Source organism: Schistocerca gregaria, chromosome 1, assembly GCF_023897955.1.
Source record: "Schistocerca gregaria isolate iqSchGreg1 chromosome 1, iqSchGreg1.2, whole genome shotgun sequence".
Lineage (NCBI taxonomy): Eukaryota > Metazoa > Arthropoda > Insecta > Orthoptera > Acrididae > Schistocerca > Schistocerca gregaria.
The window spans coordinates 352,354,189-352,378,292 of NC_064920.1; the positions used below are offsets into that span (position 1 = coordinate 352,354,189).

General features: G+C 37.3%; 1 protein-coding gene across 3 annotated transcripts in view; it reads left to right on the top strand.

Moving 5' to 3' along the window:
- LOC126345402 (uncharacterized) overlaps window positions 1-24,104 on the top strand; it is a 217,922-nt gene that overhangs the window by 181,884 nt on the left and 11,934 nt on the right. For all 3 annotated transcript variants that reach the window (XM_050002099.1, XM_050002100.1, XM_050002101.1), the window contains 3 exons: window positions 433-1,416; window positions 3,565-3,640; window positions 12,446-13,230. In XM_050002099.1, the coding sequence (XP_049858056.1) occupies window positions 433-1,416; window positions 3,565-3,640; window positions 12,446-13,230 (1,845 nt within the window). The remainder of the gene's footprint in view (window positions 1-432; window positions 1,417-3,564; window positions 3,641-12,445; window positions 13,231-24,104) is intronic.

Sequence of the window (24,104 nt, forward strand, 5' to 3'; positions counted from 1 at the left end):
CTTTCCATACAACTAGCATATCATACACTAACAGCCGGCCAGGGTGGCCGAGCAGTTCTAGGCGCTACAGTTTGGAACCGCGCGACCACTTCTGTCGCAAGTTCAAATCCTGCCTCGGGCATGGATGTGTGTGATGTCTGTAGGTTAGTTAGGTTTAAGTAGTTCCAAGTTCTAGGGGACTGATGACCTCAGAAGTTAAGTCCCATAGTGCTCAGAGCCATTTGACCATTTTCATATACTAACAGCAAGATTCTTAAATGCATTAAATTCCCATTCTTATAACAACGAAGTTTACATTTTTTTCTGTATGCATCTTGTTCCTTTGTATAATTCTAAATTCACCTCCAGTACTTTTTATTTTAAAAATATATTTTTTTTAAACTTGTGGCATGAGTAGATGTGCTTGTAACGCCTCTCCTACTGTATTTTCAGGTACAAACTGCTGACAATAACAACTGTGCAACAACTGTAGGGGAAAGCAAGGACAGCATTATAGCCCGGATAAATAGACTGGGAGGTCGATCATATGGAACAGGAAGTTTTGAATCTGCCATTCATCGACACAGCATTTCCCATCAAGCAGCACAGGAGACTGAGAATGGTGCAGAAGTGGACAATAGAATTTCCCAAGATGGCAGCTATGTTTCAGAATATGCATACATAGATAATAAACTCTATCACAGATCACAAAGTGATAGTATACAAAATATATCATCTAGTGCTGCTGTGGTAAAAAATATATCTGAGGATGAAGATAATGATGATGATGATGATGCATATGAACAACTTCCCGTTGATAGCTTAAAAAAACAGGCACAACATGAGCAGAGACGCACTGACTGTTTAGAAAGAGAGCAGCATACTGCCTCAACAATACAGGGAAACAGACCCCCTATACTGGAACCAGAATTACCTCCACGTTCACCCTCCGAACGTAAACAACATGTTTCTGATGCAGAGGAGGACTTGGAATATGCAGAGTGTTATGAAGAGGTGGGGCTTAATGAAAATAAACAAGGGAGTGGGAAAGAAAAAGCAAAAATCAAGAAGAAAAATTCTAAAAAGGTCAAGAGCAAAAACAAGGAACTGAAACAGGAGCCATTAAATAAAGAAAAGAACAGCAAAAATGGAAAGAGCAGTTTCTTTAAATCAGTTTTTGGGCACTACCGCAAAAAAGCAGAGACAGAAAAAATAAGTAGTGGTCCAGATCAGGCAATAACAGATTTACCTGAAGAACCTGCATATGAGTCCGTTGAATGCACTACTGCCATACCTGCTCCTGCCGTACCTGCGGATGTTTCAGAGACTGATTTGTCAGAAGTATCACCAACCAAAGGAGTTTGCAAGAGAAGTTTGCTGCCAAGTAACACCTTAACGGAACTGCAACAGAAACTTAAAACCTATGATGACCACAAGGTATGAATACATTAAAATTACTTTAATGTAAATGGATAGATAAAATCTACTTGCTCACTTACCACAAGGTAAGTCTCCTTTACCTGTTCAGGGTGACTTTTCTGAACTGTATCCCTTACCCTAAACCTTTCCAGTCCTTTTCCTTCACCCCTCTTCCTTCCCCTTCAACTCTTATGCCAGAAGAAGGAGCCACCGTCTCCAATAGCTTGTAGAAGTTAAACCCTTTTGTGTATGTATTCCCTAGCCACTGCTTGGTAAGTAGATTTTTTTTTTTTTTCATTTAGTTGGTCACACTCATCCTAGTACCTACGTGAGCTGCTCTTCCTTTCTAACCTTCCCCAACCTACCTCCTCTCCACTCTGATGGAGGACTACTGCTAGGTAGTGTGTCACTTTTCCTTTTACGTGTGTCTGTTGGCAGTACTATACATTTTGTCTTCTGAAGGCTAGTGCTGTTAGCAATCTCATTATAACATAGTACACTTTTGAAATCTCCCTCATCAATTATTAACATAGAGGTAAGCGCCACAAGCATCAAAACTTCCAGCTGCAAATGTAATTGTAAAAGTTTTGCTCCCTCCAGACAGCCTACATGTTCATTAATACAAAGCTAACCAGCTAGACAGATAATAAGAATACATCATTATGTGCTGGTTATAAAATCATGATTATCACCTCTGAAAATTTAAAATTAGACTCCTATGAAAACTAGTTAAAATCTATCAGACCATTCAATATTAGTTTTTTCTCACAAGTATGAATACTACTACAGAAGTTATAACAATGAAGTATGCCTCAGGGGTCATTTTAGTTCCGCATTTAAATCACTATCCTTAGTAGGTGTTGCAACTGAATGGAAAGATAATGAGGACAAAAAAAGATCCTTCAGGGAACACTTTTCAGATTTACTGGTTGCCCTGAGCTAAATAGTTCCTGCAGAATGTATAACATCACCTGGGAGAAGTCACTAATCTTCAACAATCCATATCAATGATTTATGAGTAGTACAAGTGGCAGTGAATGTTCCAAAATTGGTAACAGTTTGTTCATTTTATCCATTTACTAATTCTGTGATAGGTTCTCATTCAACTTACTGTGAAAGTCCCCCATCCATTCCACTTGTTAAGAAACTTTAATGCATACCGCATACTGTTAGCTTCTACAATGCATTGTTAAGGTGTCAAGTTCTTGAGAGCCTCTTACTAACAAAAAATGTACGTTACCCCGACGTGGGCACCGCATATACTGTCACAGACACTATTCATTGGAAAGTGTTGAATTACCTGCATTTCTATACCATTTTCTAATATGAATAAAACCATAGGTACTCAAGAAGAGAAACTGGATGCTGCACAGCCAGCTGGTGGTGTTTGGACATTAAAATAGATTTCAGGGACATGACACACAAACCCAGTTAAAGTTAGGGAACATCTTGGAGTGGACAGCCAGCTGTAACCTTATGGGACGATCTTAGAAACTGGGCAGTTCGTTAGGCACTTTCAGTGTGGATTCATAAGATATTGTATTGTAGTGCATGGTATTGTTTTATTGACCCTCTTCATCATTTTTGATGGGACAAGTCAGCATTATGAGAATATGAGATGAGAGAACATGAATTAATGTGATGATTATAAGTTATGTATCTGTTACAAATATACAGGAGTTTACATACAAGAAAGCAGCAAGCAAGCTATTGTTGATAACTTGGGCAGTAGTTGTTAAAGTCATGATATACATTTATTGTGATAGATCATCATTCAGGTTGAAGATGCTGGGGGATGTAAAGATAGATTAGATATTTAGTGTCATGAGGCTCAGAAATATTTTATCTTCAAGGTATATGGTTGTTTGTCATGATAATTATATATTTTCCATTCAATACTTATGATTATCACTGTTGTATGAGGGACTACAGTGTTGTAAAGTGTGTGAGGAAAAAATAAATCTTTTGTGTTAAGTTGTCCTAAGAAAAGCTGTTAACATATCTACAATCAGTCAAAATCTCTTATGCTGAAACTTCGTACAAATACTCACTTTTAATTAATATGTAATGTAGCAGTAATCACATTAACTGTTAGTAACACAGAAAGAAAGACATCTGCAGTGCTTATACAATATAATGCATGTAATATGAAGGTGTTTCTTTCAGGATGCTGAAACATCTAATGCAGACAATAAAGGCAATAATGGTATTCCAGACGGTGAGCACCCTGAAAAATCATCAGGTTTGTCTTTCCCAGGATTGTTCTAAAAACTTAAATGGCAAGAATTACATGTGATAAATTACAGTTAGACAGTTTCTCACCCAACGAATAACTTGATCATCATTTACACTTTTCTGTCAGGTGTTTCTTTTACTAAGGTACACAAACATTAAGCATGTGACCAGATGCTGTGTGGTATGGGATTGGATGCATAGCTGTATTTAAATACCTGGACAACTAGCTGTATTTAAATATTTGGACAACTAGTACAGATGTACAGGGAATTTGAATGATAGCATTTTGATGAATGACTACCATGCATGAATAATTACGCAAAACTTTTTTATGATTCTTTTTTGTGAAATATGAGGTCCACAAATACATCAACTATATTTTTATCCAGAGATGAAGGCACAATTTTTCCTTCACATTTAACATTTGAATTCTTAAATGGAATTTCAGTGGGCAGTAGTCATTATCACACAAAACAAGTAGAGCAACCACACAAAACAAGTAGAGCAACCATCAATATAGTAATTCATGTGATACTCAAAAGAAATAGCACTGTTAGACATTGCACATTCTTGCCTACCTTTAAGCTGGAAACCTGTTTGCTCAACCTTTTGAGAGGAATGGAGGCAGGATGATTAGGATCACACTTTAAAAGGAATCTGAAAAATTGTGTGCTAGTCATGTTTTAAGGGCTTAATCAGAATAAAAGTTATGTTAAATGCTATAAAAATCATAGTGTCAACTGGGGTTTCATCCATAGACTCTTAAGTAATTTTCTTGATCTTAACCAAATGCTTTACTAATAAAAATATCATTACAAGGTAAGGAGAAAAGTGCTACAGTAGATGCAGATAAAACATTCAGAGCAATAAAATATTGTTTTTAGCACATTGGTAGTTACTGATCAAAAACAAAAGTGTCAACTCAATCTGTGAAATAGTTTTATGTATACTGATACTTTAAGTATTAACGGATAAGCTGGAATATCACGATCAAAATTCTAGGTTTTTGTGAATGGAAATTTTTTATAGATTTAAAATAGGCAGCTCAATACAAATAAGATTGTTCCAAAACAGTCAAGTGATTTTATGCACTGATTTGCTACTGTGTATGAGACCACTTCATGACAGTAATGAAATACCAGACTAGTGAGTGGAAAGCAATGACCCTTTGTCAAAAAATGTGAAGTTAATTTCATTTGCACAAAAATTATGGCCTGTGTTTTGTGGTATTGTTTGCCTTGCAAGTAATAAAGAGAGTAATTATTATGCAAGTCTGCTGAATCAAATGTATGAAGAAGTATATGAAAATAAGCCTGAATTACAAAGGAACAAATTTACTTACATACCAGAAGGTTCTGAAATATGAACCTGTCAACTTCGTCTATTTTGCATCTTCTAACTACTTGTTCCTGCTTCTAAAGAAATTTATACCTGAAAAAATTTCAAATTGAGTGAAGAAGAGGAACAGACCTAGGTGGGTATTTAGCAGACTTTACAAATTTAAAAATCTAATAGGAAATGTTGGTAAACTGGAAAAAGGTTGGTGAAATTGCCTTGACCCTGAAAATGAATATGTCTGGTAAAAATTACATATTTGATGTAATAGGTTCGGTCTTTTACTGCCAGATCAAGAACTTTTCATCATGCCCTTGTACATAATATATTTGAAGAAATTCATGTTACTATCTTGAGCTGATTTTAGTGAATAATGCTTTATTTATTATTAGTTTTGGTAGGAAGTGCCATTTTCAAGTCAACCTACATAACAAAAAGAATATCACAAGAAAAATGGATGGGTACAATTATTTTTAAGTAAATGACTGTTATAACAGTAATGTCAGGAAAATGGAGTATAAGTACTCACATTAAATATATTATAATAAACATGTCTTGGCAGGATAGGATGACACGTAAAATGACATATTCAAGTCAACAGTTGTCTTTGTCAAGACAATTTGCATCAAAACTGGAAAGAAAAGTGCCAGCATGTGTATGCATTGCACTACATATGTGTGGAAAATGAACCCACATTAGATCAAAGGATTAGTGTCATATGATCCATAATCTTAATAAAATGAAAATGAAACACATTAAAAAAAACCTGATTTGTGCACAGTATACATGCTACATCTACATAAAATGATAGAGTACCTTCTGTACTGGTGTCATATTTTCTCAACATCACATAACAACATAGATCTGTCACCACTGTATGACATACATCGATAGGTCTAACATTTGCAAACAGGGCTTCTGATGCAAAGCATGACAGCAAAAGTGTTACAGGATGTTCATTTCAAAGAGTATACTGCCTAGTGATTGTAATGTGACCTCTGTCACAGAGCCCAATGTATAATATTTTAGAGTGACTTGTATGTGAGAGAATGGCTACATCTCATGATTCATCCAAAACAAAGTATCTGATAAAAACCACATTCACTTAAAATATCAGAACTGAACATCTGGTAATGACAGTAACATTTGCCTAAACCAAGCACAACTGAACAGTACAAATATTGCATCTTATAGTTTGTCATTATAACAAAACAGTTTTGTTGTACAACATAAAGAACAAAATCACTATATCCTACTAAGATGTTTTTATACACAGTTTTCTTGATATTACTGTTCCAGTTGTCATTAACATAAAATAAATCACACACCTCTGTTCTTTCTTGTGGTAGTCCTTCTGTTATGTAGGTTGATCTGAGAATAACACCTCCTTATGATCAATAGTTATCAATAATGCATTATTCACTAAAAGCAGCTTATGTTAGAAACTGAATTCCTTCAAACATAGTATAAACTTTATACTAAACTTCCACTGACAAAGTCATTAAAGACATTTCATGTAATCCACTTCACTGCTAGCTACATAAAGCTAAGATGCTTAGGTTTTTGTTTTGACCAGACACCCATTACTTCAGAGTTTAGACTGCTTGATGCAATCACTGATGATAGAGAGTGGTCCCTTTTGTGGCAGGAAGTGGCAGCAGGGAAGTGGCAGGTCTGAGTTGATTACATGCACTACATTCCATAATATTTAATAGATACCATATTTCTTGAACAAACAATATCAGGTGCCTTAAGCAAATAAAATATTTGTTAAATTCTAATAACAATACAATACTGCTCCATAATTTCCTCAAAAGAAGCTTTGCTGGTACCTACACAACAAAATCGGCACAGACTATACATAACTGTTGTGGTGGAGACCCACCACATTTGTCAACACTTCCAAGTTGACTGTCAGGTAAAACTACAGTCTTTTGCCTAGACAGAGTCCTGAACATATGTGTCCAACTCAGGCCCAAAATTCCATGGCTGTGGTGAGTGTCCTTCCACCTCAGGCAGTGCAGCGACAACAGCACTCCCTGTATGGCCCAGCAGTATCACTTGACACAGCTGCCAGGACATTGATATCCAAGCTGGCACCACTGAAATTCCAATACACCAGTAGTGATTATTATGCATTCTGAAGACAATGACTGTGTACACTCCGAGTTTCATAATGCAACATTCTGCATCCTTTTTCTTGGGTGGGATGAAAAAGGTTTCTTAGCAATATCTGTGACACCATAATATTTTAGCTGCTCTAGGATAATGGTGTCCTCTTGGGTAAAATATTCCAGGGGTAAAATAGTCCCCTTCAGGTCTCTGGGTGGGTGCTACTCAGGAGGACTTAATTATCAGAGAAACAAAACTGGTGTTCTATGGATCAGAGCATGGAATGTAAGATCCCTTAAGCAGGTAAGTTAGAAAATTTAAAAAGGGAAATGGATAGGGTGCAGTTAGACATACAGGAAATTAGTGAAGTTTGGCAGCAGGAGGATCAAGGCTTCTGTTCAGGTGAACACATTGTTATAAATACAGAATCAAATAGGGGTAATGCAGGAGTTGGTTTAATAATGAATAAAAAAATAGGAATGCGGATAAGCTACTATGAACTGCGTAGTGAATGCATTGTTGTAGCCAAGATAGACACAAAGCCCACGTCTACCACAGTAGTACACGTTTGTATGCCAACTAGTTCCACAGATGGGGAAATGAAAATTTAACAGTCATTGGAGACTGGAATTCGATAGTAGGCAAAGGAAGAGAAGAAAAAGTAGCAGGTGAATATGGACTGGGGATAAGAAATGAAAGAGGAATCTGCCTGGTAGAATTTTGCACAGAGTATAACATAATCATAGCTAACACTTGGATTAAGAATCATGAAAGAAGGTTGTATACATGGAAGAGACCTGGAGTCACTGGAAGGTTTCAGATAGATTACATAATGGTAAGACAGGGATTTAGGAACCAGGTTTTAAATTGTATGACATTTCCAGGGATAGATGTGGACTCTAATCACAATTTATTGCTTATGACTTGTAGATTAAAACTGAGGAAACTGCAAAAAGTGGGAATTTAAGCAGGATTTAAGTTATAAAGAGTTACAGAGAGAGCATTAGGGAACAATTGACAAATATGGGGGAAAGGAATACAGCAGAAGAAGAATGGGTACTTTTGAGAGATGTAATAGTGAAGGCAATAGAGGAATCAAGTAGTTAAAATGATGAGGGCTAGAAGAAATCTGTGGGTAACAGAAGAGATATTGAATTTAATTGATGAAATGATAAAATATAAAAATGCAGTAAATGAAGCGGGCAAAAAGGAATACAAATGTCTCAAAAATAAGATCGACAGAAAGTGCAAAATGGCTAAGCGTGGATGGCTAGAGAACAAATGTAAGGATGTAGAAGCATATATATCTAGGGTAAGATAGATATTGCCTACAGGAAAATTAAAGAGACCTCTGGAGAAAAGAGAACCACCAGCATTAATATCAAGAGCTCAGATGGAAAACCAGTCCTAAGCAAAGAGGGGAAAAGCAAAATGGTGGAAGGAGTACATAGAGGGTATATAGAAGGGTGACGTACTTGACGGCAATATTATGGAAATGGAAGAGGACCTAGATAAAGATGAAATGGGAGATATAATACCGCATGAAGAATTTGACAGAGCACCGAAAGACCTAAGTCAAAACAAGGCCCAGGGAGTACAGTGCATTCCATTAGATCTACTGATAGCCTTGGGAGAGCCAGCCATGACAAAACTCTACCATCTGGTGAGCAAGGTGTACGAGACAGATGAGATACCTCCAGATTTCAAAAAGAACATAATAATTCCAATCCCAAAAAAAGCAGGTGTTGCCAGGGTTGAAAATTATGAAACTATCAGTTTAATAAGTCACGGCTGCAAAATACTAACACAAATTATTTACAGACGAATGGAAAAACTGGTAGAAACTGACCTCAGGGAAGATCAGTTTGCATTCCGTAGAAATGTTGCAACACATGAGGCAATACTAACCCTACAACTTATCTTAGAAGATAGATTAAGGAAAGGCAAACTTACATTTCTAGCATTTGTAGACTTAGAGAAAGCATTTGACAATGTTGACTAGAATACTCTCTTTCAAATTCTAAAGGTGGCAGGGGTAAAATACAGGGCGCGAAAGGCTATTTAGAATTTGTACAGAAACCAGATGACATTTATGAGAGTCAAAAGGCATGAAAGGGAAGCAGTTGTTGAGAAGGGAGTGAGACAGGGTTGTAGCTTATCCCCAATGTTATTCAATCTGTATATTTAGCAGGCAGTGAAGGAAACAAAAGAAAAAATTGGAGAAGGAATTAAAATCCATGGAGAAAAAACAAAAACTTTGAGATTTGCTGATGACAGTGTAATTGTGTCAGAGACAGCAAAGGACTTGGAAGAGCAGTTGAACAGAATGGACAGTGTCTTGAAAGGAGGATATAAGATGAACATCAACAAAAGCAAAACACGGATAATGGAATGTAGTCGAATTAAGTTGGGTGATGCTGAGGGAATTCAGTTAGGAAATTAGACACTTAAAGTAGTAAAGGAGTTTTGCTATTTGGGTAGCAAAATAACAGATGATGGTCGACATAGAGAGGATATAAAATGTAGACTGGCTACAGCAAGGAAAGTGTTTCGGAAGAAGAAAAATTTGTTAACATCAAGTATATATTTAAGTATCAGGAAGTCATTTCTGAAAGTAGTTGTATGGAGTGTAGGAAGATATGGATGTGAAACATGGATGATAAATAGTGTAAACAAGAAGAGAATAGAAGCTTTCAAAATGTGGTGACACCAAAGAATTCTGAAGATTCGATGGGTAGATCGCGTAACTAATGAGGAGGTACTGAATAGAACTGGGCCCAACTTGACTAGAAGAAGGGCAAGTCACAGAAAATACTAGCTGCAAAATTTTGTTATTTAAATTTTGTATAATCTGATATTTGAATCGAAAAATAACTTCTTTTGAAATCCAAATTAAGACTGCCTAAGTATCTTCTACATTGTGTCCATATCAGTCAATCCAAACAAAAATATAAAAATCTAACTGAAGTCTGACATGACATGGTAGTTAAAAAGGTCCAAGTTAGTGACAGTATGTGAGTAATATTCTAATGAGTAAAATGAAAATTACGGATTTATTTGATGATAAATCCATGCTATTATTGTGAGTCCATTCAGAGAATGTCTGTATTCTTTAGTGAATAATGTCTAAAAATGGATACAATGTATACAAGCACACATCTGCATACTTCAAGACCTTGACTTCTGTGTGGAATACACATACCAAGGTAGTCCATTAAGGTTATGACTGAATTCCCCATTGTAATGAACTGTGTTGCATCACATCATCAAGAGAGTTATGTAAATACATCTCATAGCTTGTAAGTGTTTAAAGTTAGGGAATATGTTCAGTACCTTTATTAACATTCAGGTGCCTAAGAGATGTCTGGAGCAAATTATGTAGATGCCTGGAGAGAAGCAGAACATGAGAGGTATCAGTTGAGGGTGAAAATGGCATGGCAAACAGATCTGACAAGTGGGCGTTTTTATGGCACTGCCTTATATGAATAACAAATGCAGTTACAGTTTGCTTACAAATGTTATGCCAGTTAAAGTACATTTTGCCTGTGGAAATATATCCCAGAGAATTAAATAATTCAGTTGCTGGCTTTTTTATAATTAAAAAGAAAAAAGATGAGAGAGAGAGAGAAATAAATACATAAAACCTGTATTAGTTTCACACAAACACTGTTTCACCATATTTGTTTACAATGAAATAGTACTCCAGATGTTGGTAATTTCCACTTTAATGTTTGAGATTGGATAAACAGTGTATTTTAGAGCAAGATATTCCAGGTTGCATGTTAACAACTTGTTTTCACTTTCATTTGTAGTCATTACAATTACCTGTCAAAATAAAAAATTATTATGACCTCAGAAATTATACAGAATTCTTATGTTTACCTTTCCAATTTCATTTATGAATTCATTTTTTTCTGTTTTTGTAAATACATCAGTCGGCACTGTCAGTGTTGGTCAATTTAGGAAGGGCTAGATTAACTTCTTGGGGACTTGAGGAATACTGTCAGATACTTGATGTCAATTCCATGCACCATCCAACCATTTTTCAAGATTAAGGATGGTACACAGCCAGATATGACTCATGAAATACTAAATTTCAGGTAGTTTTTCTTAAATCTTATTTATATGCAATCACCTGTAACAGTTTAGTTCACATTTATTTATCTGTTCATCATGTCTTTCTAGTAATTTTGAGATTCTTTGATGAAGAAATAATAGGATGACAGGATTCAATGAAGAATTAAGAGGATCACAACATTTTGTAAAGTGTAATTGCTAATATGGGAAGGTTGCACTCAATACAGTCGCAGGTTCGAATGCTGCCTCAGGCATAGATGTGTGTGATGTCCTTAGGTTAGTTAGGTTTAAGTAGTTCTAAGTTCTAGGGGACTGATGACCTCAGATGTTAAGTCACATAGTGCTCAGAGCCATTTGAACCATTTTGTCGGTCGCACTTTCATTCTGTTACCTGTATAACTAGCTTTTTAACTTTTTAATCTTTCCTATTTATTCTTCAGTTAACACTATAATGAGCTGCTTCAGTATACTGATTTATATAAATGCTTCTGTAATTACTTCTAAAAACAAAGAAGATGCGACCCACCAAACAAAAGTGCCGGCAGGCTGATAGACACAAAAACAAACACAAACACACACACAAAATTCAAGCCCTCGCAACCAACGGTCTCTTCGTCAGGAAAGAGGGAAGGAGAGGGAAAGATGAAAGGATGTGGGTCTCAAGGGAGAGGGCAAGGAGCCACCCCAATCCCGGGAGCAGAAAGACCCACCCCAGGGGGAAAAAAGGACAGGTAAACACTCACACACACACACACACACACACACACACACACACACAACACACATCCATCCACATATATACAGATATACATATATGGTGTCTGTATATGTGTGGATAGATGTGTGTTGTGTGTGTGTGTGTGTGTGCGCGCGTGTGTGTGTGTGTGTGTGTGTCCGAGTGTGTACCTGTCCTTTCTTCCCCCTGGGGTGGGTCTTTCCGCTCCTGGGATTGGAGTGGCTCCTTGCCCTCTCCCTTGAGACCCACATCCTTTCGTCTTTCCCTCTCCTTCCCTCTTTCCTGACGAAGCGACCGTTGGTTGTGAGGGCTTGAATTTTGTGTGTGTTTTTGTGTTTGTGTGTCTATCAGCCTGCCAGCACTTTCATTTGGTGGGTCGCATCTTCTTTGTTTTTAGATGTATTTTTCCCATGTGGAATGTTTCCCTCTATTATATTCTTCTGTAATTACTCTTTGATTATTTGATATACAGAGGAGTTATGACTAAATATAGTAAATACATTATTACATTTGGTGAGTCTAGTTTATGTTGTATTTGTTACTGTGTTTTAGAGAGCAGCCCTCCCAGTCTGCCCCCACGCCGAAGTATTGAGAGACGACCAAGTTCTCCGTGGCACGATGTTCCTACAAACAATTCACCTGTGGATGGTGATAGCAACAAATTAACACTTAGTCAAGAACAACAGGACTCACTGCTTGGCACTCCTCAAGGCTTTGCACTACTTAAGAGCAAGTGGCAGGCAGCAGAAAGGGGTGGTGAGTGGAACCCAGAGTTACATCACCTTAAGTTGTTGCAGTCACCTGATGAAGACATGAAGAAAGAGGATTCTGATTCTATGCCCAGTCTTAGCCACTTATATAGTAAGGTTGACAAGAAGTCGAAGACAGGTTTGGATAAAATGGACTCACATGAACTAAACTTTCAGCCTGGAGAACAACAGTTAATAATACCAGTGTCACCTTCACATAAAATACCATTCACGAGGACTGATGTGAGAGAGGAACAACTAGATGGGGACTATGGTATGATGCATACAAGTAGAGAAGACTCAAAGAAAGAGGAAGAAGACAGTTTTCAACAAGACAGTTTAATGAGCTGTCTCTCAAGTGACAAAGAATACATCATATCTCGTGACTCATTGCAGGATAAGTCTCTGAGTTTAGAGTTACCTGCTGATCAGAAGAATGAGAGGCACATTCAAGAACTGAATAACAGGAACTCTAATGATCTAAATATTCTTCTAGCACAACTTGCTGAAATTACTACAGCTCCCCTGTTGACACCAGGAGCAACTAGCAGTCTTGTAAACTATCCACACTCAGATATGAACGACAAGGTATACATGACACAAAACTAAATACAATTTCATTAATTAATATTAAACATGAACTAGAAATTACCTGTCATTTTATAAAAATGCAGAAATCAGGCTATTTTGGCATTTCCTTATCAATTGGCTGTGATTTATTACAATGTATACTTAACTATTTTAGGCATAGTACAACTGTGTGTATTTATTTTGTTACTTTTTGTATGTATTGTTATAACACTATCACTTTTTATACATAATTAAAATGATATGAACTAAAGTAACAAGGAAGTATATATTACTAGTGCTGACTGGCTTAACGTATGAAAGGTTTTCTCCGCTTTGCCTCTCTCTCTCTTCTTTTTTCCTTGTGTGTGTGTGTGTGTGTGTGTGTGGGTGGGTGGGTGGGTGCATGTGCATGTGGACACATATGCTTGTGCAGGAGCACACTACTTTAAACAAATAGCTATTCAGTTATAATTGAAGTGTGGGTTTGAACACTCAGAGTGGTGCATAAATATTTTATTTAACTCTGTAAAATATTACATTTTAAAGAAAATGTTCAGAATGTACTGAAATGCAGGAAACTCCTTGCCCATTTTAAAAAATAAACAGCTTGACTGTTTGCTTGTGAATGGATATGGTTTGCTTCTTTTTGTAATGATAGACCATAGAAAGCACACAGCATACTGAACAAAATATAAACTTTATTTCTGAAGACACATGGCAATTTCATAGCATTGTTTTTGAATTTTGTAAATATTGTGAACTCATAAATTAAGGAGAACCTGATTATGTTTTAGCCATACAGTTTTAGTATAAGAAGCATTACAAACTATGGAAAATCCAAGACGCAATAATGACAATATTATGAAAAGGATAGTCGTTTCTCGCCATAAAGCGAAGATGCTGAGTCACAGACAAGCACAAATAAACTTTGGAATTAGACAAATGCAACTGATATGACCACAGTCTTTGGCTGCCAAGGCCAGGCTGCCTGTCTGGTTCCTTTCTGAATGACACAGGCTATTTCTTTCACTGTTCTTGTCCAGTTCAAGTGTGTTTCCCATCTTCAGTGAGATTGTTACTTATGGGATATTAAACAATAATCATCCTTTCCTTTAGGAAAAGTGCAGTCTTTCAAAATAAGTCAGCACTGAAATATGATTAATAATCACAGGTGAAAAAAATCAGAAACAAATTGTGTAAAATAAATTTAACAATGAAGGGGAATGCATGCTGTTAAAAATGTGCAGTTGCAGTATTTGTTTAAAAAAACACAACACAATTCCCCAGTAGAGAGAGAGAGAGAGAGAGAGAGAGAGAGAGAGAGAGAGAGAGAGAGAGAGAGAGAGAGACTACAGCAGAAATAATACCGAAGACCAGCAGAGTGTAGCGAAGAACTTTGATAGCATATGTTAATGGGAATGTTTCAAAAGTTACTATACCAAGAGCTCATTTAACGGAACAAATCAGATGGGGCATAATAGAAGAAAGTTTAACAGAAATTACTGTGCATACACAGTATTTAAAATCAGCTTATTCCACAGTGTCCTAACAAATTTCTCTTTAATAAGCCCCTTAATTTATTTCTCGCCATTTTTACACTTCATATTTGGAGATTCTTCCTTCAATGACTAACACAGATATTTGTAGTTAAGAAGTTTCATAATAGTAATACTTGTATAATTGAAATTGTGTCCCAGTCCCAATTAGGAACCCTAATTTCACCCACCATGGTTTCCTTTGATAACTTCTAGCTAATATAGTAATTAGCACATTCAGTTGGTTCTGCCAACAACAATCTACCACAATTTTGCTATTGTTAGGATAATATCCCACCTATCCCCCATGAAACCTTGATCTCGCCATTGGTGGGGAGGCTTGCTTGACTCAGCGATACAGGCAGCTGTACCACAGCTGCAGCCACAACGGAGGGGTATCTGTTGCGAGACCAGACAAATGTGTGGTTCCTGAAGAGGGCCAGCAGCCTTTTCAGTAGTTGCAGGAGAAACAGTCTTGATGATTGACTGGTCTGACCTATAAACCAAAATGACTTTGCTGTGCTGGTACTGTGAATGGCTGAAAGCAAGGGGAAACTAAAGCCATAATTTCTCCTGTGCACAGCAACTTTACTGCACGGTTAAATAATGATGGCATCCTCTTGCGTCAAATATTCTGGAGGTAAAATAGTCCCCCATTTGGATCTCTGGCCGGGGACTACTCAAGAGGATGTCATTATTAGGAGAAATAAAACTGGCTTTCTATGGATCAGAGTGAAGAATGTCAGATCGCTTAATTGAGCAGGTGGGTTAGAAAATTTAAAAAGGGAAATGGATAGGTTTAAGTTAGATATAGTGGGAATTACTGATGTTTGGTTGCAGGAGCAACAAGTCTTTTGGTCAGATGAATACAGGGTTCTAAGCACAAAATCAAATATGGATAATGCAGGAGTAGGTTTACTAATGAATGAACAAATAGTAACACATATAAGATACTAGGGACAGCCTAATGAATACATTATTGTAGCCAAGATAGACATGAAGCCCTTGTCCATCACAGTAGTACAAATTTACATGCGAACTACCTTTGCAGGTGATGAAGAGATTGAAGCAATGTATGATGCCATAAAAGAAATTATTCAGTTAGTTGAGACAGATGAAAATTTAATAGTCTTTTGGGACTGGAACTCGATGGTAGGAAAAGGAAGAAGAGGAAAAGTAGTAGTTGAACATGGACTGGTGGTAAGGACTGAAAGAGGAAGCCATCTGGTAGAATTTTACACAGAGCATAACCTAATCAAAGCTAACACTTAGTTTAAAAATCATGAAAGAAGGGTGTATGCTGGGAAGAGGCCTGGTGACACTGGAAGGTTTCAGGTAGGAACCAGGTTTTAAATTATAAGGTATTTCCAGGGACAGATGTGGACTTCTGACAACAATTTATTGGTTATGAACTGTGATTAAAACTGAAGAAACTGCAAAAGGTAGGAATTTAAGGAGATGAGACCTGGGTGAACTGAAAGAACCAGAGGTTGTAGAGAGCTTCAGAGAGAGTTAGTTTCAAATGGTTCAAATGGCTCTGAGCACTATGGGACTCAACTGCTGTGGTCATTAATCCCCCAGAACTTAGAACTACTTAAACCTAACTAACCTAAGGACATCACACACATCCATGCCTGAGGCAGGATTCGAACCTGTGACCGTAGCAGTCGCACGGTTCCGGATTGCGCGCCTAGAACCGCGAGACCACCGCGGCCAGCAGAGAGTTAGGAAATGATTGACAGGAACAGGAGAAAGAAATACAGTAGAAGAAGAATGGGTAGCTTTGAGAGATGACAGAATGAAGACATCAAAGGATCAAGTAGGTAAAAAGATGAGGGCTAGTAGAAATCCTTGGGTGATGGAAGAGATACTGAATTTAACTGAGGAAAGGAGAAAATATAAAAATGCAGCAAATGAAGAAAGAGAAAGTGATATGAATGTCTCAAAAATGAGATTGACAGGAAGTGTAAAGTGGCTAAGTGTGGATGGCTAGAGGACAAATGTAAGGGTGTAGAAGCATATATCAGTAAGGTAAGATATACTCTGCCTACAGGAAAATTAAAAGAGACCTTTGGAGAGAACCACCTGCATTAATATCAAGAGCTCGGATGGAAACCCAGTCTTAAGCAAAGAAGGGAAAGCAGAAAGGTGGAATAGAGGGTTTATACAAGGGTGATGTACTTGAGGGCAATATTATGGAAGAGGATGTAGAAGAAGACGAAATGGGAGATATAATACCATATGAATAATTTGACAGTGCACTGAAAGACCTAAGTCAAATCAAAGCCCCCTGGAGTAGACAGCATTCCATTAGGATTAGTGATAGCCTAGGGTGAGCCAGCCTCTTCCACTGGTGAGCAATCTGTATGAGACAGGTGAAACACCATCATACCTCAAGAATAATTTAATAATTCCAATTCCAAAGAAAGCAATGTTGATAGGTGTGAAAATTAGTTAAATGCATCACAGTTGCAAAATACTAACACGAATTCTTAATGGACAAATGGAAAAACTGGTAGAAGCTGACCTCGGGGAAGATCAGTTTGGATTCCATAGAAATTTTGGGACACATGAGGCAATACTGACATATTAGAAGATAGATTAAGGAAAGGCAAACATACATTTCTAGCATTTGTAGATTTAGAGAAACCTTTTGACAATGCTGACTGGAATACTCTCTTTCAAATTCTGAAGTTGGCAAGGATAAAATACAGGGAGCGAAAGGCTATTTACAATTTGTACAGAAACCAGATGACAATTATAACAGTGGAGGGGCACAAAAGGGAAGCAGTGCTTGAGAAGGAAGTGATACAGGGTTGTAACCTATTCCTGATGTTATTCAATCTATATATTAAGCAAGCAGTAAAGGAAACAGAAGATAAATTTAGAGTAAGAATTAAAGTCCAAGGAGAAGAAATAAAAGCTTTGAGGTTTGCTGATGACATTGTTATTCTGTCAGAGACAGAAAATGACTTTGAAGAGTTGTTCAGTGTAATAGACAGTGTCTTGAAAGGAGGATATGATTAAGAGGATAATGGAATGTAGTTGAATTAAATCAGGTTACGCTGAGGGAATTGGATTAGGAAATGAGACACTTAAAGTAGTAGAGGAGTTTTGCTATTTGGGGAGCAAAATAACAGATGATGGTCAAAGTAGAGAGGATATAAAATGGAGACTGGCTACAGCAAGGAGAGCATTTCAGAAGAAGAGAAATTTACAGAGTACAGATTTAAGTGGACAGGAAATCTTTTCTGAAACTGGTATGGAGTGTAGCCATGTATGGATGTGAAACATGGATGATAAATAGTGTAGACAAGAAGAGAATACAAGCTTTTGAAATGTGGTGCTTCAGAAGAAAGCTGAAGATTAGATGGGTAGATCACATAACTAATGAGGAGTTACTGAACAGAACTGGGAGAAGAGGAATTTGTGGCACAACTTGACTAGATGTAGTGATTGTCTGGTAGGACATTTTCTGAGGCATCAAGGGATCACATATTTAGTACTGAAGGGAAGAATCGAGGGTAAAAATTGTAGAGGGAGACCAAGAGATGAATACACTAAGCAGATTCAGAAGTGTGTAGATTGCAGTAGTTACTCGAAGATGAAGAAGCTTGTACAGGATAGAGTAGCATGGAAAGCTGCATCAAACCAGTCTCTGGACTGAAGTCTTAACAACAACAACAGGATAATATCAAACAATATTAAAAAGAACTGTGCTAAGCAAATTTAAATTTAGTTTGGGTATGTTGCACAGTTGCTTCTGTATACCACTGTGAATAAATATTTAATTGGTCAATTCTTTTACTTTACAGTAACACATGTGAATACTGGCTTAGTGTGCAAATATCATGTTAATCATTAAAATTGCCGAACAAAAAGGACAGAAAATTATGAAATTTTAGCTGCTGTGCATATAAGATATAGTAGGAAGAATACATGACAAACTTTCTAGCTTTTTTTTTTTTTTTTGGGGGGGGGGGGGGTATATGACATGTGGTACAGGGAGTTGCAACCTTTGGCAAGAAGAGTGATCGTAACTCTGCTGGACGGACATCAAGTCAAACTGAGCTTGGGTGACAGATATGACCAATTCAATACATTCTCCTTTCAGTTAATGCCAGGTTTCATCAGTTGCAGTCACTGGGAAATGACCAGAGAGACAGATAGAAGAATGTGCAGGCCAGAGCAACAGTCGAACAACCTCCTTAGAGGGTTAATTCAGGACAGGAAGGCACATGTCCTTATCTTGTTGTCACATTGGCCTTAAAACATCAAAAATGTTATAGCTGAGCTATCCAAATCGCTGGGTATGTGAACCAGAGGTAATCACATTGTATATCCACTGATTCCCCATTATGGTAGGTGTTGGGTCCAAATTGCGACGTCAAATGCAATCTGTCAGTTTGTTAACATCGGAGCCTCCATATATTGATATGTCCACTGTGATGCTGTACACAGAATTAGGACTCATCCATGAAGACAGCATGACACTTTTCCTGTGTCTAGTGTTGTTGGATGCACTACTGTCAGCACCATAGTCTCTGCCACTATACCAAAGGAAGCTGCAACAATGGTTGTCATGCTGCCTGGCTGTGATGTTCCACACATGTCTATCGGGGTGAAAACTGCCTTGCTGTAAATATGAGGCTGCTGAGATGTTGCATGGTGTCAAGTATGGCCCTCCTGGATCATTGCTTCCATATTCACATCACAGTCATGGGACCCTGACCAATGTGAGTAGCAATATTTTGAAATGATAGAACAGTCTCTATATGCTGTGACCCTACTACTGTTGAATTCTGACACTTGCTGGTAGACTTTTTCCTTTTTAGACTAGGGACAATGTACAGTCTTCTCAGAAAGAAACAAATTTCAAATGTGATTTCCGAATGATAAACTTGCTGCATAATCTTTTCTAGTACACACACTGTAGCTGGCATTACTCCTATCTACTTTGCACAGGTGTGTTGAAATGTTTGTGCACTGCCTTAATTATTCTTGCAATTTTAATGGCCAGTCAAGTAGTTTTTCCAGTAGGAGTTTTCTTAGATAGTGATGCATGTATGTTATTGCAATGTTTTTAGTTTCAGCAGAGAGTTAGTTTGTTGATTTTCTTACACGAGATAGATTTCCATTTTAATTCAGACTTGAGAAAACCAAAATGTACTTTTTTATGTTAAGAAATGAATATTTTCTTATAATATCCAGTAATTAAATATTTATGGCATTAACAGTTTTACTGTTTAACCCTTAAGCAGTTGCACAATATTTTAATACACAAAAACTCATGTTTGCTCTATTTGACCTGAATCTAAAGCACAAGGAACACAATACTCCAGCATACCATTGAGATAATTATTTAAAATATACTTTTTTACATCCTTTTAAAAGAATAATTGATTTCAGTGATATTTTGGTCATCTTTTATTTCCAAATAACTGATTTTTTTAAGATGAAGCTTCAGTGTCCTTTTAAAATGGGCATGTTAGAAGGTATAAAATGTTCATTATTTATTGTAATCTTCACAGGATGTGCATATCACTTTAGTGTGATTTTATATATATGAAATCCCCAAACCACGTTCCCTACCATCTGGCTCCTACCCTTGTAACAGCCCCCGGTGTAAAACCTGTCCTATGCACCCTCCCACCACCACCACCTACTCCAGTCTTGTAACCCGGAAGGTGTACACGATCAAAGGCAGAGCCACGTGTGAAAGCACCCACGTGATTTAACAACTGACCTGCCTACACTGTGACGCTTTCTATGTGGGAATGACCAGCAACAAACTGTCCATTCGCATGAATGGACACAGGCAGACAGTGTTTGTTGGTAATGAGGATCACCCTGTGGCTAAACATGCCTTGGTGCATGGCCAGCACATCTTGGCACAGTGTTACACCGTCCGGGTTATCTGGATACTTCCCACCAACACCAACCTATCCGAACTCCGGAGATGGGAACTTTCCCTTCAATATATCCTCTCTTCTCGTTATCCACCAGGCCTCAATCTCTGCTAATTTCAAGTTGCCGCCACTCGTACCTCACCTGTCATTCAACATCATCTTTGCCTCCACACTTCCACCTCGACTGACGTCTCTGCCCAAACTCTTTGCCTTTAAATATGTCTGTTTGTGTCTGTGTATGTATGTATGGATGTGTGTGTGTGTGTGTGTGTGTGTGTGTGTGTGTGTGTGTGTGTGCGCGCGCGAGTATATACCTATCCTTTTTTCCCCCTCCGGTTGCGAAAGCTAGAAATTTTGTGTGTGTGTGTTTGTGTGTTATTTTACTGTGCCTGTCTACCGGCACTTTCCCGCTTGGTAAGTCTTGGAATCTTTGTGTGTGTGTGTGTGTGTGTGTCTGGAAACAGTCACACATACTGTGGAATGTTTGCTGTCATTCACACTTGGGCACATCTTCTCTTGGTAGGGAATGGTAGCTGGTCTTGTTCTTCACATACTTTCGTGTGCTGGAACCAATTCCTTTCTCTGCTAGATAAAGCATAATTTTTTTTTAGATTTCAGACTATTTAAGAAATGTACATCCTTTGGACAGCATAGCTGATTAGTTAAGTTCTTAACCATTCTTCAAAAATTCACATCTTGTAAATGCACTACAAGAGCTGTTTCTAAAGGCTATATGAATTCAGAGCAGACACATTTACCAAATGAAAGAACACTGCTTCAGGCCATCTTCTTGTTCTACTGTCAATGTTTTAATTACTACATAACTGATCACAAGTGTACGTTCCACTATTTTTATGGTTGTAAAAGATGTAATTTATGGCTTTTTCTAAGAGTTTATATTAGTCTTTCCATCATTATGCACCATGGACATGAGTACAGCAGATTGTGATTTGGCTGGAACATGCCACACCATTGTTATGTCTTGCATAAAACCAAACAGGTTTAAAGCTACAGTTCTTTATTTGGCAAAAATTGTGGGGAATATGTGGTTTGTTCTTTCATAATGTTCCTACTAATTTCAACCATTTTCTAATAGAATTCTTGCAAGAAGCATGGTACAGTTATATTTGTGCACCTTCTACAGGAATAACAAGATGTTGCACGATATCTGAAGGCTTGTTCAATTTGTTGAAAGGAACATTTGGCTGTGTGCCTACATTTCTTAGTTTTTAAGATAAAATGTTGTAGAGTGTAATGAAGCAAAATGTTTCATACCTTATTTCTTTGGCTATTTTTGCATATATTGTCAGAGGGATAACACTCAAAATAGAATTAATTGCTCATCAACTGTCACATCTCCTTCAGGAATATACAGCTTCAAACATTTATCTTGCAAGTTCACACTTCTCAGTCTCTTGTGCTGTTATCATCAAAGCATATACAGGAATCTTCTATATGGAATACTAACTGCAAATCCATCAGACCCATCTGCATCCTATTTGTCTCTGAAATGGAGTTTGCAAGCTCTGTAAGTTCCTGCCTATAGCAGCAGATCCAGAAAGGTATTCATCTCCTTACAGGCTGTATTTTGCGTATCATGAGATCTCTCAGACTGTCCACGAATATTCATTACATGCATATTAGTGTACACAACAGTATAATCCATTAATTTATCATCAAAATAAAGAGAAAATACTTCCGCTGGAGTCTTTGGTGCTACAAGCAGTGTGAAAGAACTTATGAGAAATGATGTTATGGCTTTTGGATCTTCATCTATGACTGACTCATTTTGTATGCAATTAAGTCTGCCAACTCATACAGCAATCTTTTGTCACAACTGAATTCAAAGATTTGGCATCTGAAGAAGCAACAACATCTGAAGCCATATCATGCTAATTTATTTCAACATTGGGTGTGCCTTCTCCATATTCTGAAGCTTCCTGTGCCAAGATGACTGGGTGTTGTTGTGTCTTCATCATCACCATTCATCCCCATCACAGTTGGAGGAAGGCAATAGCAAACCACCTCCACTAGGACCTTGCCTAGTACGGCGGTGTGGGTCTCCCGCATCACTCCCCTACACTCTCTCAAGGAGTATGGGAGTTCATCATCATAAGAAACTTAGATATTTTCTGAAAGGACATGATAAACAATGTTTAAAACTTCTGTGTATTTAATGAATACTTCCTAAGAGCATGTAACTAGACAGAAAAGTGATAACAACAGATTTACTTGTGATTTGATGCACATGAAGACAATGACGGAAAGCATATGTAAATGCTCATGTTGGATCATTTCACTGGAATACTGAGCAGCATAGGCAGACATGTTTGGTCACATTGCTGAAATATGGAGTGAAATAGATGGAAACACACAGTAACAAGAAGCACTGAGGACAGCAATGATATTAAGTAGCACTCAAGGGAAAAGCACACAAAGGAAGAATTTCTCACCATGTCAAAGATCAGTTACGGAAGAAAAAACTCTCAGGTTACATCAACCTGACACAAGCAGTGAAGGATTTATGAATCATATGCACATCTGAAGATCACGTATACTTTTTTTGATAACCTATTTTCACTGAAGGAAATCCTTCAAGTGTTGAGTTTTGAGTGTGATCTTATTAATTTTAAGGTTCTCATTCATTTCACTTTTTTATTGAAATATTTATACTAATCTTGAACCTGCACAGGAAAACAAGGGAAATGCTACAATTAACAAAGTGTTGCAATGGTCACTTCCATGAGTTCCAACAATCTATAGAGCACCACACTTAGTTCCTAGGATACACTGTACATGAGTGTTTTCTATCTGACGACTTCTTGATTGTGTGATTGATCCAATGATAATTTCAAATGGCATACAGGATCACTTTTTCTTCAGAGAAAAGGTATGTTATTTTGGTAATATGCAGCTCTGACATCAAATCACTGGAATTCTATTCTAAATGCATATAATTTTCTGTCCACACCAAATTTCATTGCCTTTAATTTCTAAAGAACTATCCTGTAGCTCCTGCTTTCAGACAGTAACAAACAATTCCATATTATTTTATATTCTTATCTCTTTAAGGTTTGTCAAGCACAAAATATTTCACCGTTTGGTTTATCCAAATAAGAAAATTGGGAGTTGAGAAATGCTCATCTCATACCGTCCAGATTCTTACTTCTTAACTCTTCACTCAGTTTTACATAATTATTTCATTCCTTGATTGATGACTGATTAACAACTGATTAATGATTGATTAATTGGAGAATGTGATTGATTTAACATGGAATGTCCTGCAGATACTCCTAGCCAAATGTCTGTTTAGAGCTAGTTGATGTAATGTTTGTAATCAAAACTCTCAAAGTATTAAGAAGCAATTAATACTCTCTAATTGTGACCACTTCTCATCCTTGCACATTTCTTGATCAGTCAATAGGCACATAAAAATATGGAAAGTTGC